Source organism: Gymnoscopelus microlampas (genome assembly GCF_963454915.1).
Source record: "Gymnoscopelus microlampas genome assembly, chromosome: 19".
NCBI lineage: Eukaryota > Metazoa > Chordata > Actinopteri > Myctophiformes > Myctophidae > Gymnoscopelus > Gymnoscopelus microlampas.
In genome coordinates this window covers 47316886-47334801 of record NC_139956.1, presented here as the reverse complement: position 1 = coordinate 47334801, position 17916 = coordinate 47316886, and the positions used below count along the sequence as shown (strand labels likewise).

Here is a 17916-nt window from a genome sequence, read left to right as displayed (position 1 = left end):
AGTTCAAATAGAAAATCTTTTATTAATCCATAGCAAGGAGTTTAAAAAAAAAACGCACAGGTGACCAACGCGTTTCGCCCGGAGGCCTTCATCAGGGTCCACTAGTAATGACATTGTCACATGTCATTAAATAGCGCCCACAGTCATCTTCACATGACATCACCACTTAACAATCAGAATAGAATTCACCTTAAAGGAGTAGTTGACCCCAAAAAATATTTATTTTGCATCAATTGCACACGCCATGAAGCCTTGAATTCATGTCTTTGTCACATTCATAAGCCAATAATTTGATGACCGCGTGGCTGCTCAGTAGGAGACTCTTTGAGTGTCTTACCGGAGACTCCGCCGGTCATCAAATTATTGACTTAGGAATGCGACAAAAACAAAACAAAATTCAGGGCTTCATGGCGTGTGTAAATGATAGAAAATATATATAAAAAGTATTTTTTTGGGTGAACTACTCCTTTAACCCATGCGTGATTACATTACATACCAAATAGAAAACAATAAAATACAATAAAATACATCAGGTTGGAACACAGAACCCAAATGGGAAAATAAGAACCACAGTAGGATCCACATAGCATATAGCATGACAACATACTGGCTGAGTAGCCCGTTATTTGAGAAATGGGGAGAAGTCAATGTCATCATTAAGACCAGGGCATGTTGTCGCTTTAACCGTAATTGTCCAAAAGGTAGCGCCTAGTCTCTCGTAGCCAGACAACTATTCCACAATCTCCGAATGCTATAGAGTCTGGAACTGCACCTCCCGAAATCCGAGAACGGAAGTTGTCATCTGTTTGTCATTTCCGTTCACAAAAATAATATTTTAAAATGTCTTTACATTTCATTTTAGAATTTTCATTTCTAATAAGCAGCAAGCTACACTATATATGTTTTTGATTGATATTAGGACAAATTTGCGCAACTGCAAAGACAAAACGGAAACGGGGAGGAGGCATCACATCCACTTTATCCTCTAATCTTTTTCAGAGCTTCCGTGCTCCAGACTGTAGGACGGAAGCATTTGAAAATGGTGGGAGGCAACAGTCTGGCTCACGAGACTAGATAGCTCCTTACAAGCTTGTCGTTGAGAGTGGGGGCACGTTCGAAAGAAAAAGACGGGGAATCAGGAAACACAGGTTTTAAATCAGGATCACTCTGTATAATGCACCGATTCCTTTTGATTGTTTGATATCATGGGCAAATGTACTGTACTGGGTTGTACTTCTCCTTTTTAAAGATTTAGCTTTGACATAAGAATGATTCATTGTGTCACTTTTATAACCCCTCATGTTGATGGCTTGTTGGTCAAAGTCATTATCAGAGACAGAGTCACATATTCTCTGTAGTCTCTGAAACTGTCCAAAAGGTATGTTGGAGATGGGACTAGAGGGATGGAAGCTGTCTGCCCGCAGGATAGTAGGCTAGTCCTACGGGCAGTAGTCACTGCGGTCACTACATTTCCTAAAGATAGATGTGTGTATACCGTCATTGGCATCCTTTGACATCCTCATGTCTAGAAAATACATTTCTGATTTGCTATATTCCAAGCTCAGTCTAAGATTATCATTAGTTGATGACTAGATGAGTAGATGAATTGTTGCCCCCATAGGCCCAAGAAGAGTCCTGCATAGCCGGGGGCATAGGCTGCACCCATGGCCGTCCCTTTCTCTTGTCTGTAAAGTTGATCCTGAAATAGAAAGACATTGTTTCTGAGTGTCCATTCTGTCAGTGACACAATGAAGTCACTAAGGGGCAGCATGCTGTCCTCAGATCTTTACTGTAAATAGTCTTAGTGATTCAAGGCCCTCCCTGTGATCAATGTTTGTGTATAGAGATTCAACATCCAATGTCCATAGTGACTAAAAATGCATCGCCAATATTTTGTAGGTCATCCATTTTTTTCTTTTGTAAAAATGCAGGTAAGGTGGAAACAAAAGGTTTAATGAAGTAATCATTTAGAAGATAGGTCTGATAGGTCTGCCTGGTGGATTGACAGGGTTCTTGTGCAATTTGGGTAGCATAAAACAATAAAAAGTCATATTCTTCATCCGTATCCATTTTTCATCTTTGGCAGTGTCAAGTAGTTGTTTAAGCTAAGAGTGCATGTTTTCCAGGGGGTTTGACATCAATGGACTGTAGTATACAGGATTACTGAGTTGGCGTAAAGCCTCTTGAATATATTGACCCTTACCCCAAATCACTGTGGTACTGTCCCTTGTCAGCCATCTTAACCACCAAGTTGTTGTTGTTCTGAAGTCCTAGAATAGCCTGGTTCTCGTCCTTTGTAGGGTTGCATTTCCGTTGTCTTCTGGTCCCATCCTGAAAAAGTTTTTCCACATCTTGCGTTACTTTTTTTGTAAATGCGTTCAAACAGGCATTGTTGTTGTTTGAAAAGAACGTCGATTTTAAAGGGCTGCGGGCTATAGCCTGCTCAGTGTTGGGTGAAGTTCTGGAAACGGTGTTGATTTGGGTTTGAAAGGGCTGTAGGCTATCGCCTGCTCAGTGTTGGGTGAAGTTCTGGAAACGGTGTTGATTTGGGTTTGAAAGGGCTGTAGGCTATAGCCTGCTCAGTGATGGGTGAAGTTCTGGAAACGGTGTTGTGAGGATTGTGACTTCACTGTACTACGGTATGCTTTTAAAGGGCGACTTCACCACTTTTCAACATATCTTCATATAATAGGTCCTCACTAATGCTCATGATAAAATGGTACAATTTTTTTCTACTCAGTCTGTGTCTCAGAGGAGGGCTGTAGACAGTTCAGAAACCCGTCTACCAGTGACATCATCGATGGGGAATCCAAGCTAATAGAAACTGCAGGCTTTGTATTCCTGGAAAGTTGCAATACAATAATAGATGCCATTGTTCTCGCCTTAATAAAAATCTGAATAAAAAAATTCTAATCTTTTTGGAAAAACAAATCCTGCCTAACGATGATGTCACTGGTAGACAGGTTTCTGGACTGTCCACAGCCCTCCTATGAGACACAGACCAAGTAGAAAAAAATGGTATCATTTTATCATGAGCATTAGTGAGGACCTATGAAGGTATGTTGAAAAGTGGTGAAGTCGTCCTTTAAATGTAGATTCCTTTAGAACTTGAGAAACTTTTGTTTTACATTCATTTGTGGTATATGTTGGTGCAAAATATAGTCCTTTCGATAGAACAGACACGCAGGCATCAGAAAGAATTGTACCTGATATATTTATCACCGTCTGGTTCACTGTGTCGGTCCGGTGCTGCGTTCCCGTAGCCGGTCCCGGTCGTCCGAATGGTGTTGAGTGAAGCGTCCGCTTCCCCCTGCCCCTCCTCGTCTTCCTCTTCCTCTGAAGTTTGTGGTGTTTGTGCGGTTGTCTAAACAAATCAGAGGTGCTAATAAAGTGATCATGTACAACCTTAGCCAAGTCCATTATTATCAGCTTGTTCTATTAAAAAAGTTAAATAAAAATTGGAATTGGGTTGTTTTCCCTGTTCATACTTGAGGAAAAACTGCAAACAAAAGCTGCATTGTCGTGGTAACAACTTTCTTTTCCAACAAACACCTGCTACTATTTGTTTATAACAGTTTAATCAATCATGAGCTCTGATTTAGAATGTTATTGACCATTAAACCACGGAAGAACCCCCATCACAATTGTTTTTTTAATGTTTATGGTGGTTCTATTTTTGGCACAAATCATTAAGCCTGATTTATACTTTGTCGGATGATGGAGTCTACAAAGCACGGTAGATCGGGTATTTTTAGCACGTGTCTCCGGCGTACGACACAGATAAATTCAGCATTAGACTCACCTGTGTTGGGTATCACCATCCTGCCTCCTGCATGGCCAAACACCCCTGTTGTTTTGTGGTGAGGCGTGTAGGGGGCCGAGGAGACCTGAGGGGTGTAGAGACTCTTCTCTCTTCTGCCCAGGGTGGCATCTACCCCCATCATACTGTAGTCTGGTGCCAGGGTGGCATCTACCCCCATCCTGTTGTAGTCTGGTGCCAGGGTGGCATCTACCCCTATCCTGTTGTAGTCTGGTGCCAGGGTGGCATCTACCCCCATCCTGTTGCAGTCTGGTGCCAGGGTGGCATCTACCCCTATCCTGTTGTAGTCTGGTACCAGGGTGGCATCTACCCCCATCCTGTTGCAGTCTGGTGCCAGGGTGGCATCTACCCCCATCCTGCTGTAGTCTGGTGCCAGGGTGGCATCTAAACCCATCCTGTTGTAGTCTGGTACCAGTGTGGCATCTAACCCCATCCTGTTGTAGTCTGGTGCCAGGGTGGCATCTATGCCAATCGTGTTGTAGTCTGGTGCCAGGGTGGCATCTATGCCAATCCTGTTGTAGTCTGGTGCCAGGGTGGCATCTACCCCTATCCTGTTGTAGTCTGGTGCCAGGCGTCGGGGGACGGTTTGAGTAGGGTGGGACATGGTGTGGTACTCTGCTCTCTCTGCCACCCCAAGAGACACCATGAAGGATCCTGCTTGTAAATAAACAAGCACAAACATTTCACATCATAAAATTATAAATACTCTGACAAACGTCGTGTCACTACAAGTTGGACAACAGCTTTTTAGCCTTGCTAGGAGAGGCTCTAAAGGCTGCAGCATACTCCACAATTACTTTGTTTCAGCTCCGGTTAAGCCAATATCAAAACTAGAAAAAGTGCTCCTCGGAGCACAGGTCTCCGCCAGGTCAGGTAGGTTATTGTGGGCCAGCAATGTTCAGAATTTGCCAATCAGGATGGAATATAAAAAATCGGACGGAACCATCTTGATCACTTGACTATAGAGATGTGTACTGATTTGCATGATGTTTGGACAAACTTTGTAGGAGTAATATAAAAAAGAAAAATCGGCCTCCTGGTGGTGCTATAATAGGGCAATGTTAAAAAGGCGGTGTTTGTTCTTCAACGTAGTGCGAATGTACGTGCAAAGTTCCACCACAATCAGGTGATGTGTTCGTGATTTGCGGCATTTCGTCCAAAACGAGCCACTCCTGCAAACCTTAGATGTCAATGTTAGCCAATCAGGATGGAATATGAAAAATCAAACAGATCCATCTTGATCACATGACTATAGAGATCATGTGTACCGATTTGTGTGAAATTTGGATAAAATCTGAAGGCTTAATCTCAAAATATGTGTTTTACATAAGTCGGCCTCCTTGTGGCGCTATAAAAGGCTAATGTGAAAAATGCAGGGCAGATGTTTTTCCTTGGCCTCTAGGGAGTATGCGTGCAAAGTTTCACACAGATCGGTGCAGTTACAGTTAAAAACGCAATTTGGCCTTTTATAGCGCCACTATGAGGCTGATTTGAAAATTTCCAAGTGGCGTTTCTTCCTCGGCCTAGTGGGAATGTGCATGTGAAATTTCACGGAAATCACAAGCTGCGTTCATGATTTGAGGCATTTAGTTAAAAATGGACCAATCCTGCAAACTTTGGAAGCCAACCTTAGCCAATCAGAATGGAATATGGAAAATCAGACAGATCCGTGTTGATCACATGACTATAGAGATACTGTGTACTGATATGCGTGATGTTTGGATAAAATCTGTAGGAGTAATATAAAAAAAATGATTTCGCACAAATCGGCCTCCTGGTGGCGCTATAACAGGACCATGTAAAATAAAAAAGCAGAGGTTCTGAATTGGCATCCAGGGAGTGTGTGTGCACAGTTTCGCAGCGACCGGGCCAACGGTTTCAGAGATTAGCCGCTCGCAGACAGATGGACACACGGACACACGGACGGACGGACGGACGGACAGACAGACAGACAGGGGGTAAAACATACTCTCTCGCCATGCCTTTCGGCCTGGCGGAGACAATAATGTTAATGCAGAGCAAACAACATGGGCATGTGTGGAAGTCACTCTTCCCGACCAGGGGGGAGAACAGATTGGTGAAGTTAGAAGTGTCCTATTATGGTTTTGTTAGAAGCAACTAGGCCAAATGAGAACTTCAAACCTATATGCATTGGCTATTTGAAAATAGACGATCTACAATCTTCACAACTCATGGCGCGTTTGAGCTTGTAGATCTGCTATTTTCAAAAGAATCTTGAAAAGAGAATTGGGTCCTTGACATGAAAATGTTTGAGAACCACTGGTTTAAACAACATTTAGGAAACACGCCCAAATAAGCAACTACACTTATATTACTTATAATATAATATATATACATACTTTTAATTAATATTTATATTTATCATTTTAATAACTAATGTTTGATTGTGTCAAAACTATTAGATATACTATACTATATTTATTAAATATAGTATATATTCAAATATGTTTTGACAGAGAATCACATTTTATGATCATGATTCACCAGGAGCCTGGATGGCTTGTTTCCAGGCTTAAAATAATTTATATCTGTGGCACCACATAATGGCCACCACTGCTATGCCCTATTCTTCTTTTCTATTCTATAGAGCGTGCCAAAAATCCTGAGGGGGGCGTCAACAAGTGTCTTTTGGTAGCGGCGGACATCTTTGAGGGGTAAAAACCAGGTTGACTTAACATTGCCCAATGCCACGACAAATGCCGCGAGTCAGAGTCAGCCAATCACAGTACAGGGAAAGACAAATTCCCAACCCCACTTATAGGAGCGGCTACACCGCTCAAAAATGGCATTGGAGCAACCCTACTGTCTAGTTCTTGTAGAAAGAAAATCGCAAAAAAAAACAGTACCGGCAGGTCAGACTTAACACATTCCCTGCCATTGACCTCCGACATTTCAAATCCACCCCGTTGACCGCCATTGACGGAGATCTCCGTCTTTCCAAAAAAACGTTTTCTTTAAAGAGAATTCCACAAGAGGGCGCTCTAACGCAAGTTAGGAATGATCCTATAGGACCCTGAAAGAAGAAATGGACAGATGGGACGTCATCCCAAAGAATGACACTCCCGTCCGCTCCTTCTTTATGAGTTTTAGAAAAACCCTCCTTTCTCTTTTTTTTTTTTGGTGAAAACGGCTGACCGGGACAAAATGGCGGATTGCGGTTACATTTTTTTTTGCTCTGGTGGATAGATCAGACCCTCCCCCATCCCCCAGATATTCTTTGCTTACATGCACGCGCACCTCACGGCTCCCGTGGCTCTGCAAAGATCGTCACTATAAGGTATAAAACCCTGGCAGAAGCTACATAATGAATTAATTAATACCTGGCAGGGAATGTGTAAAAGAAAACGGTAATCGGAATCGGCCAAGAATTTTGCAATCGTGCATCTCTAAAGAGCTTCAATGTGAGGAATTGGAATGTGGCTGTCAGTCCAGCTTACTCCTCCGGGCTCGCACGTAATCCTCTCCTCCTCGCTCGGAGGCGGGACTAATGCGCGAGTGGAGGACGCGAGTGGAGAAAGCGAGTGTGGAAGTTGGGGTATTGGAATTTGGCTAATAGTCCATGAGCCAGAGCCCCAAAATTGAGCAATGATTATCGAAAGAGTGGGCAAAACCAAACCTATATTAAATTGTTCATAGGGTCAATACGAGTAAATAAATATATGATAACCTTTCCACAGGAGTAGCTTTTTCATAGTTATCACACATTTTGTTTTTTTCCCCATACGTACATGTATGACAGGTGAAAAAATGACAAAATTTAAAAAATCATAATGAAACTTCCTGAGTTGATTACTTACATGAAGACAATGATTTATCGTATTACAAGTTTTCTGAAATTGTATGTTTAAATATGCAAATTAGGCATTAGAAAAATATGCCCAACTTTGCATAACTTTCCAGAATCAACATTGGAACATTGGGCAAAGCCAGAGTCAACATACTTATTTCATTTTGTTAAGATGTTGGAGTCAAAGGTTTTTAACGAGGGAATATTCAATATCTGGCTCAATTTTGGGGCTCTGGCTCATGGACTAAATGCCTAATTTGCATATTTAAATATACAATTTCAGAAAACTTGTAATACGATAAATCATTGTCTTCATGTAAGTAATCAACTCAGGAAGTTTCATTATGATAACTAAATAACAAAATGTGTGATAACCATGAAAAAGCTACTCCTGTGGAGAGGTTATCATATATTTATTTACTCGTATTGACCCTATGAACAATTTAATATAGGTATGGTTTTGCCCACTCTTTCGATAATGAAATCTTGTCTGGCTCATGGACTATAAGGACAAGACGCAAGTGAGGGAAGCAAGGATCTGTTCCTCTCACCTTTGACCTTGAGGTCAGGTAAGGGGTCAAGAAGTGACCGCTCAACCATCAGATCCTTCTCCATGGAGTCCTGGAAACACATGGTGCTGGTGTAGGTTCTAGACGCCGTCAGATCAGGCTGCATGGAGGAGTTGATCAGCAGAGGATTTCCTGAAAAACACAGTAATATGGGCAGTTTGTTTTGTTAGTGAATATACAGTTATAGCCCTAGCTTGCAAGGCCATATCCCTATACCTAATCTTATCTCATTCAGTGCCAATGACGTGTAACATGTCAAAACAGTGTTTTCAGTGTTTATGCATTCAACAGCCAATAACTAAAGAATGGACGGTCGAGGTGAAGAATGGAAGCAGAGACACTCCAAGATAGGGCCCCTAGTCTTTGTGCAAAACTGTAGTCCCGGGTTTCCAGAAGGTGGCATACCTGTTTCGGTTCAGCTTTGTATAATTGGCACGGCAGCAGATTTGTGCCACAAACACATAGACACCTTCACATGTGTTTCCGGTTTGAACCGGCTGCCGAGCCAATCAAATGAAGCTATGGGAAACTGACCCAGAACAGGAAACCCAGGAACTTCTGGAAACCTGTGACTACAGTTACACACTCGGTGCATTTAAAGATTTTATCTGAACCATTTTCTCTGGTCAAGGTCACTTACTGTACATGTGCACAAATCAGTAGATGAGAGCAGATGACAGTAGAATCTGCCAAAGAGAAGTGGATATACAGTACAATTGATAACTGCTAGTCTCTACTGTACCATCCTCACCATGGACAAATGTATGCAACCCACTCTCCATCATTAACCATATTCACACAGCAGCCATTTTGCTCTTACTCAGGGTGGGGGTGGAATGCATTCCTGTGTTTACATTATCCACCTCAGCTGTGATTATAATAAATGTTGTTATTTTCTTTTTTCTATTTTGGAGATCATAAATAAATAAATCACGTTAAGCAGCCATTTGAAGCTGTGAAAAAAGCCTAAACAAAACCTATTCTAAGCTTAGTAAATCATTTTGTTCTTAAAGATTATCTTGATGTAAAATTGTATAAAATCAGGAGGCGGTAGATAATGTTTTCACCTCTGTCCATCCGTGTAGCTGTGTATCCGTTTGTGAACAGCTAATTTAAGCCTATTACTCTTGAACCGTAGGTCATACAGTCATTATTTGTTCCTACTGGATTCCTTGGATCATGTCGCAACTCCCCATATATAGTCCCCGCCCATTTGTGCCTAACTACATTTTCCACCATTTTGAGTTTTCTTCAAAACACACAAAACAACTCACACAAATCATTAGTTACACATTATCTCTGGAGTCATGTGATCAATAGTGTTCAGGCCCATGGGTTGCAAACCCTGCCTGGCAGAGATCTGAGCTCTGAGTTGTTTGTGTTATATGTGTGTGTAGTAACAACACATTTCTAGTGTGGGTTATATTTGTGCGTAGTAACAACACATTTCCAGATCACAGTGATACCAGCCTTTGATAAGGAATAAAAGACAGGGCTGAATCTTGCGTCAGAGAAGCAGCAAGTAAAGATCAGAGCTGTCTCTCTCTTTCTCTATCTCCTCTCTCTCTCTCTGTCTCTCTCTCTTTCTCTCTCTACCTCCTGTAGGCGGCTGAATATATGAAAAAAAAGCACCTTACCCAAAATAAATTTGAACAAAAGGTTTTTCAACTGTTTTTTGTTGTATGTGGTGTCCTGAATAACATACTAAAAGTTTACCAAAGTTTGCCCACTGGAAAGGTGTTATTTTCAAGATGGCGTCCAAAATGCCCCAAAAATCATTAAAACAGCCTAACTCCTTCTTTATTTATCCTAGACAAGTACTTTTTGTGTCTAACCCCATGTTTGGGGGCCTGGGAATCCATTGGACTTATCCAAATTGCAAATATACAATTAGATCATTGTGAAATCCAATATTTTGTTTGTGACCCCATTAAAACCCTCTGAAATGGTCACCCGTTTCAAGTTAACTTAACTAATTATATAATAAATGTTCAACTACTTATATTTATTTGTTTACTGGAACAAGGCTTCAAGATATCCTCAAAACACAACAAAACTAGTAGTCACAACTTAATTCAGAAGGTGGTGGCAGAGAATATGATCAGTTGATAGATGGTATTGTTTTTAATATTGAAAGGTTTTGGATAGCTCTGTGGATCAAATTTAGCCCAAACTAAATTCATCTTTGACTTGACCCCAAAAAATGATTTGCATTATGAACCAATATCTCTGCACCCCTCCCCTTACTCACCCCACAGGAACTTCATAACTCCTCCCCTACATACACGAGAATATTTATTTTACTCATGGACGCGCAGTGTCATCTTGTAGACACAAGATTTTGAAAAAAACATTAAATAGATGTTTATAGAACCTTTTAACACATTAGGAAGGCAATCAGTGTGAGTGTGCAAAGAGGAGGTTAGTGTAAAGCTGTCAGAACCGAGTATCTACTGGGTGCCTAGACAGAGGGGAGTATGGGGGGTGGGTCTGGTCTAGAGTATAGTGGGCCTAGGGTTCCCCTCAGGTGGGTAGAGGGGAGTATGGGGGTCACTGTATTACTCCCGAGGCACTTGGAGAGCGTAGAAGAGCAAAGTTAAGAGGCAAGGAGACCGTGAGCTTCTGATCTCCCCCATGTCCCACGTGCAAAACCTCCAACCTCCATTGTGTCCCTATGTATGCTGGTCCCAAATGGACCTCCTGGCGGGTCGGGATATGTCCGAGATAGGCGCTTGTGAGTTGGCACAGGTAGTGAGGAGGGTCGCCCCCTCCCATAGTGGTGGTTGTAAGACCTCCACGTGGTGCTGCATGACTGTGTGTCAGGCAGACAAGGGTGTCTATGTCGGACTGGCTCACAGGAGAGTCGGTGGTAGCTGACCATTAATATTCCCAGGGGCTCCCAGTGACTTATCATTATGGCTCAGAGCGTCCTCTCCCCTCTCCAGAACAGCTCCAGAACAAAAAAAATGGTGTATGCCGAAAGCAATGCTTGTTTGTTGGCCCCTTATGGGCGTGGAGGTCTGTTAGATTGGGATTCTATGGGGAGACTGGAGCCCAGGGCGTGATGGGCTGTCCCCTATACGTACCTTCTTGCTTTTAAAATTATCCAGAAAAAGAGATCAGGGTTCAAGCTTATTGCCAGCAGTACCAATCACAAAATAAGGACATGTGAAATTAATTTTGCACTAAAACCTCACACAACTACTAGTCTCAGGAATAAGGAGATCTGGCAAATCTGAACCTTATCCATGCCACACTCCTCCACCACCCCTGCCCAGACACCCACTAGATACATGTTGTGATAGCTATGTGATGACTTGTACACCCTCTCTTGGCCCATAAGGGGCAATTTCTCTCCACTGTAGAGTCCATCTTCCCCATAGACCAGACAAGTGGCCATTTCTTTCCTACTGAGTGTAGTGTTCTCAGCTTGTACTATTTTCACAATGTTTTCCTCTTTCTTACCTAATATTTGACATAATATTGAGTCTTAAGAGTATTTAAATTGTAACTTTAGAAATGTGCAGATACCCTGTATACACTTATACTGTATGTTGGTTTGTTTACTGTTGAGTGAGAAAACCATGTTGCACATAAAGCTATCCATCTGGGGACCCCCAAAATCATTTGGGGGACCCCGGTTTGGGAACGGGACACCTTTACAAACACATTGGTGAAGACATTTCTCTGTAAGGAATGTCTTCCAAGATTTGTGTAATATTCCCAGTCAATCACTTGGCAGCCATGTTTTTACAAATGTCACAGTACCACCCAGTAATAATGAATTTATTCCTTATTGGTATCCAAATACATTTTTAAAGTTTCAACAGATGTGAATTACATATATAGGTATAGGTATAGGTGATTAATTCACCAATCCTGGGCATTATAGTATGTAGAAAAGGGAGAAATGTCCAATAACATTGCTAAATATGCTTATAACCAATTGCTTTGATATATAATTGTACTTATAATCACTTGCCCATTTATATATGCTAATTGGATTCCTAGATCACCAAAACATGGGGCTAGGCACCAAAATGACTTTTGTAGGGCAAATATTGAAGGAGTAATGGTCTTTTAAGGAACTGGTGGCGGCCATCTTGGAAATTTGACATTTCTAATGATCAGATTTTGGTAAACTTTTGATATGTTATTAAGTACACCTGATACTACAATAAACCATTGAGAAACCTTTTGTTCAAATTAATTTTGGGTCAAACCATATGTTCAGCCGCCTACTGCTGGCTGATCAAAACACACTTCATTACTTCCCACTGAGAACACGGGCCGTATGTGAGACTTATGAAAACCTGACTGTGTCTGTGTGGAAACAAAACCTATGTATGAGCTCTGCTATCGCCTTTGGTGGCACAAGGATGCAGGTTTGATTTGTTAAAAAAAAGAGGTGGAGAAATTGTATCAACCACTTAAAGGACAACTTTGTTTTTTCACAACCAATGTTTATGTTTTAGATTGTAATTAAAGTAAATAAAAGATGAGTGTTAAAAAATTTAAATTTACTGCTTTCTATAGTTTTAGCAATTTTCACAATCTTTTTTACAGTGTTTTCACAGTGGGCGGGGGCATTCTGTCCGGTGGCTAAATATGTATTTTTTTAACACAACAACCCAGCGTTTTCTTTATTATTATTTACAGTAGCTCTTCTAGCCCCCAATAACTCACATCTGGCCATCTCAGACAGCCGGACCTTTTTTATTGTGTAAAAAAGGCATATTTAGCCACCGGACAGAATGCCCCCGCCCACTGTAAAAAATATCGCAAAAAATGCTAAAACTATAGAAAGCAGTAAATGAAAAAAAAATTACACTCATCATTTATTTACTTTAATTACAAGCTAAAATATAAACCTTGGTTGTAAAAAACCAAAGTTGTCCTTTAAGCCCTATATACTTCATAATATGTCAGATAGCAAAAAGATAGATGATATATAAGCTTGCAATGTTTTGTGAGCTTGTAAATCAAAACATGTACCCAGATTAACCATAGGGTTAAAGTGGAAATGCCTCCATTCTAGGGGCATGTGAAAAAACTATGCACTTCCCAATTCCTCACAAGTCTACTTTTACTGGTTCACAAACATTATTGTGTTATAGGAGCCTTTGCTAAACCTTGAAAAGGAAGTTGACAAAGACAATTGAAGATGCTGATCTTTTAACTTTCAGTGAGGCAGTTATTTAGTGAGGCAAAATTTAGAGTGGCAGAGAGAACAGGTTTTGTCCTCTTTTTTTTTCATCAGAGCTACAACTTATAACAACACTGTCACCTTTGATGCTACTATTAATGTGAAATAACTGACATCTAACAGAAACGTTGATAAATATTAAAAATGATTAGTTACTAGTTTAAAAGTTCACAAAGCCTCCTATAATATTTTGAACCAGGAAAAGTAAACTTGGAATGGATCGTTTTTTTTTCACATGTTCCTAGAATCATTGCCACATTAAGGCAGCACTATGTAACTTTCCTCTTCTACCCCAGATGCGCAAGTGCTCACATTTTTAATATTGAGCTAATAGAGCCTACCTGCTTGCTCGGGGGATAAATTGACTCAAAATTTGTGTCAGATCCTGTGTCTATATGAGACATGACCATTACACGATCTAAATGTCTCAATAGAAGAGCAGGGAGACAACATACAACCACCCCAATTGTAAGTTATGTTGTATAACATACTTGGACAACATTACATTTTATTCATTAAACAAAAGTTACATATGCTGCTTTAATCAGAATAAATTACTGTATTTGTGGATACAGCAAAATGATATACATGCATGCATGCGTGCATGTGCGTGTGGGTGTGTGTTTCAGTGTTTGTGTCCCAAACTCACCTTGGCTACAGGACTTGAACGTGAAGGACTGGAAGTCTCCAGTGAGAGCCGAGGAGTCGATGACATCCACACCGTACTGGCTCTGGTTCCTCCTGTACAGAGTGACGCCCACGATCAGCAGAACCACCGTCACCAGGCCTGCAGCCACGCCCGAGTACAGAGCTACATCACTGCTGCTGTCCACGCCTGAACCAGAGAGAGAGAGAGAGATAGAGAGACACCTGAGTACAGAGCTACATCACTGCTGCAGTCCACACCTGAACGCGCTTGAATGCATATCGAGAGTGGGGGTTGATTTCTTCTTAAGACCATTACCTCTAGGCCACACTGGGCAAGACCTAGCTGGTTGAGTGTCTAAACCAGCGGTTCTAAAACTATGGGTCGCATCCCAAAGTGGGGTCACGGGAGGGTGCCGTTGGCGTCACGCATTGGCAACCAAAAAAAAGAAAAAAAAAAAAAAAGTCTCGACCAACGTGAAGGGGACTGTGATGAATGCAATTAGTGTTCATTGAGTACACCCTTGCAGTAGACTAGTCAGGCAGGGTTGTTATATAAGCCTGAGCTTATATAACATTAATATATAATAGCTGTACCTATTCATATAACATGAATAGGTACAGCTGATCAAGCTGTAGGCCTACCTATTTTGCTGATTAACGCAGTAAGTGGCAGAAGCCATAGAGAACTTGATAGATTGCTATATCATTTTACAAACACCTTAGGCTCAGATTACACATTCGAATAAACACACACGGACAACTTTGAGATCTCAGTATTTGACTTGCCGGACAAGGAGATGTGCTGACAGAAGTCTAATCACAACTGGCGCGCACACCGACTCACCCAAGCTTTTATTACAACATAGAAGCAAGGCGGTACTTAGAAAGTACCTAAAGTAATAAGTACAAAAAGTAATCCGTACCAGAGTAGTTGAGCTACTTGAACATTGAAATAGGCACACAGAGAGGAGAGAGAAACAAGAGGAGATACAGCCCTGTTGTTCCTCTGAGGAATGTCAACACATAACTCAATGAGAGACTTGCAGTCATAATATGTCTCTTAGTATCAGAGCTTTTACCCCTTCTGTCCAGTCCTCCAGTCCTGCATAGAAATGACTACTCATATATCAATTAAATGAACACATTAATATAAGAGAGAAGTATAAAAACACACATTAACTTCAAGTATTATATGTACACATGATTCCTGGAAAATAGGACCGTTCAGAACTGTCCATAGATATATATATATATAAAGGCTAGATGACTCACCCGCGCTGCTGGCCAATGGAGAACGACGTTGCCACATGGCGGCCATCTTGCAACAGTCATTCATAACATTATGTCTATGGCCATGTATTATTGAAATAACCATAGCGTGCTCAATTTTCATCAGATTTTCAAACGGTTTGGTTTGTTGTAAACACCAAAGACGTAGTTATGATACTGCATACTTAATGTTATTTTCATATAAAATCCATGATTATAATTATAAGTATGCAGTATCATATCTACATATTTGGTGTTTACAACAAACCAAACCGTTTGAAAATCGGATGAAAATTGAGCACGCTGGTTATTTCAATAATACATGGCCATAGACATAATGTTATGAATGACTGTTGCAAGATGGCCGCGGTTGAGCTACGTTTGCGACGCCCCCTCGAGCCATCTAGCCTTTATACATATCTATGGAACTGTCGACCACTTGACTCTTCATGCACAGGCAGCTCCGCCTCCAACAGTGGCTGAGGCACACAAACTGATTTTAGCTTTTCATAAAAAATGTACTCAGGACTTATGTTCAATACGAGCGGGTGGTACGACTACGTGGATCAGGGGTCCATTTCGTTCCATCTCTAACTTCACGGAGGGGGAGGGGGCTGGGGGGTTATGGGGTCGCCAAAGAAAAGGGGTCGTGGTAAAAAAAAGTTTGAGAACCCCTGGTCTAAACGAAAGTACCGGAATTTGACAGTACCGCCCAAGGAAATTACACTTTACAAATCTGTTCACATTCTCCGTGAATGAAACCGGTGTTGTGATTGGTCGAAAAAGATAGTTTCCGGTGGAAATACATACGACGGAAGTCCCGCCGCTTATAGACACTCTCTGCCTTAGGTCATGACCAGGCTTTTCTCGTCGGAGATGAGTAAAGGCTGGGAGCGATGCTACCTCTGGGCTACAACTCTCATTTAGCAGACAGAGAGAGAGACAGGAAGGTTTGCAGAACTACTGTTGTGAAGTCTTTCATTATAAGAATAAGAACAAGTAACTGGTGCATAAGATTTGTGCATAACTGTAGTCCTGGGATTCCAGAAGGTTGCATACCTGTTTCCTTTTCCGGTCCAATTAGCCATAGCCTTGTTTGATTGGCTCAGCAGCAGAAACGCATGTGAAGGTGTCATAGTGTTTTGGGTTCAGAGGAGGGCGGCCAGGAGGGGAGGGTGATATTTGCCACGGCTGGGGGCGCAGCCTGTCAGCGGGGAGTGTTGAACAGGAGGAGTAGGACAGAGGTGTCAGAACCTCTCGGTGGGGGCTCCCCACTGGTAGGTGAGCCAGTAGAGTGCAACAACAGTGGCAACACATACATGTGTGGGGAGGGTTACTTGGCATAATGTCTAAATTTGGGAGACAAAGGGGCTACACAAATAATTTTGCATTTTGCATCGCAACGCGTTGTGAGCTTGTAGATCTGCTATTTTCAAACATGTTTGTACTTTTTTTTGTTTTACTCTACTGTACTTTAAGTACATTTTGATGCCAATACTTTTGTACTTTTAATCAAGTAAATTTAGAATTCTGGACTTTTACTTTAGTATTTCTATATTTCAGTATTGATACTTTTACTAAGTAAAGAATTGTAGTACTTTTTCCACCACTGACATATCCGTGCATGTGCGTGCGAGTGCCCCTGCTCAAAAGACCGGCGGGGCTCTATTCTTTAATATCCATCCTGGATGTTAAAAATCACACCCAGTGTGAAGTGAGCGGTGATATTTATGAGTTATTAATTTCATCATGCGTCTCGCTAGCCAATCACAGTACGTCCTGCGAAGTGACGTGCTTACATTTTTTAGTGGTGTAGCCGCTCCTATAAGTGGGGTTGGGACACCTCATTAGTACACCCTTTGCTGTGATTGGCTCATAATAGCACACCCCTCTACATTAGTACAGCCCTAGCTGTACTGTGATTGGCTGACTCTATTGGCTGACTCTATTCAGCACTGTGATTGGCTAGCTAATAGGACTATGCACTTTAAAAAAAACACTTTTTTTTAAGTGAGCTTCCATCACATCATGATGATGACCACTGTGATGACCACTGTGATGACCACACCGCTCACTTCACACTGGGTGTGATTTTTTACATTATTATTAATTTCATCATGCGTCTCGCTAGCCAATCACAGCGCGTCTGCGAAGTTTGAAGTTAATTTCATCATGTGTCTCGCCAGCCAATCACAGCACGTCCTGCAAGGCTTAGCCTATGGGCGTGTTTTCCACAGCATGGCGTCACAGCGAAAGACACATTTTCACGACGGAAAGAAACACTTTCGCCACGGATGGGTCCTAAACCCTCTTATAGGAGCGGTTGCACCGCTCAAAAATAACCCTTTACAAGGAAGGTGATTAGAATCATCCTAGGACCTGACTGTCATTTTTTTTTTGCACTCCACAGGGATAATGTGAAAACACTCATTCATTACATCAGCACAGAAGTTGAGTAAATGTACTTTCCACCACGTTGTGACAACACACATTCATTACATTAGCTCATTAGCAATGATTATGCTCTATCTGCTCCCACCAGCGCTGCGACATCCAACAACTCCAGGAACCAAAACGATGGGAGATAAAGCTCACT

The 17916-nt window shown here is 41.5% G+C and overlaps 1 protein-coding gene across 1 annotated transcript in view; it reads right to left on the bottom strand.

Annotated features, from left to right (window-relative positions):
• Positions 1-1578: 1578 nt before the first annotated feature.
• The window catches only part of LOC311034561 (netrin receptor UNC5D-like), a gene marked incomplete at both ends in the record, with an annotated part of 140307 nt that continues 123969 nt past the window's right edge, over positions 1579-17916 (bottom strand). The window contains 5 exons of the mRNA XM_084042441.1: positions 1579-1699; positions 3207-3336; positions 3803-4474; positions 8180-8329; positions 14053-14238. Of these exons, the coding sequence (XP_083898567.1) occupies positions 1579-1699; positions 3207-3336; positions 3803-4474; positions 8180-8329; positions 14053-14238 (1259 nt within the window). The remainder of the gene's footprint in view (positions 1700-3206; positions 3337-3802; positions 4475-8179; positions 8330-14052; positions 14239-17916) is intronic.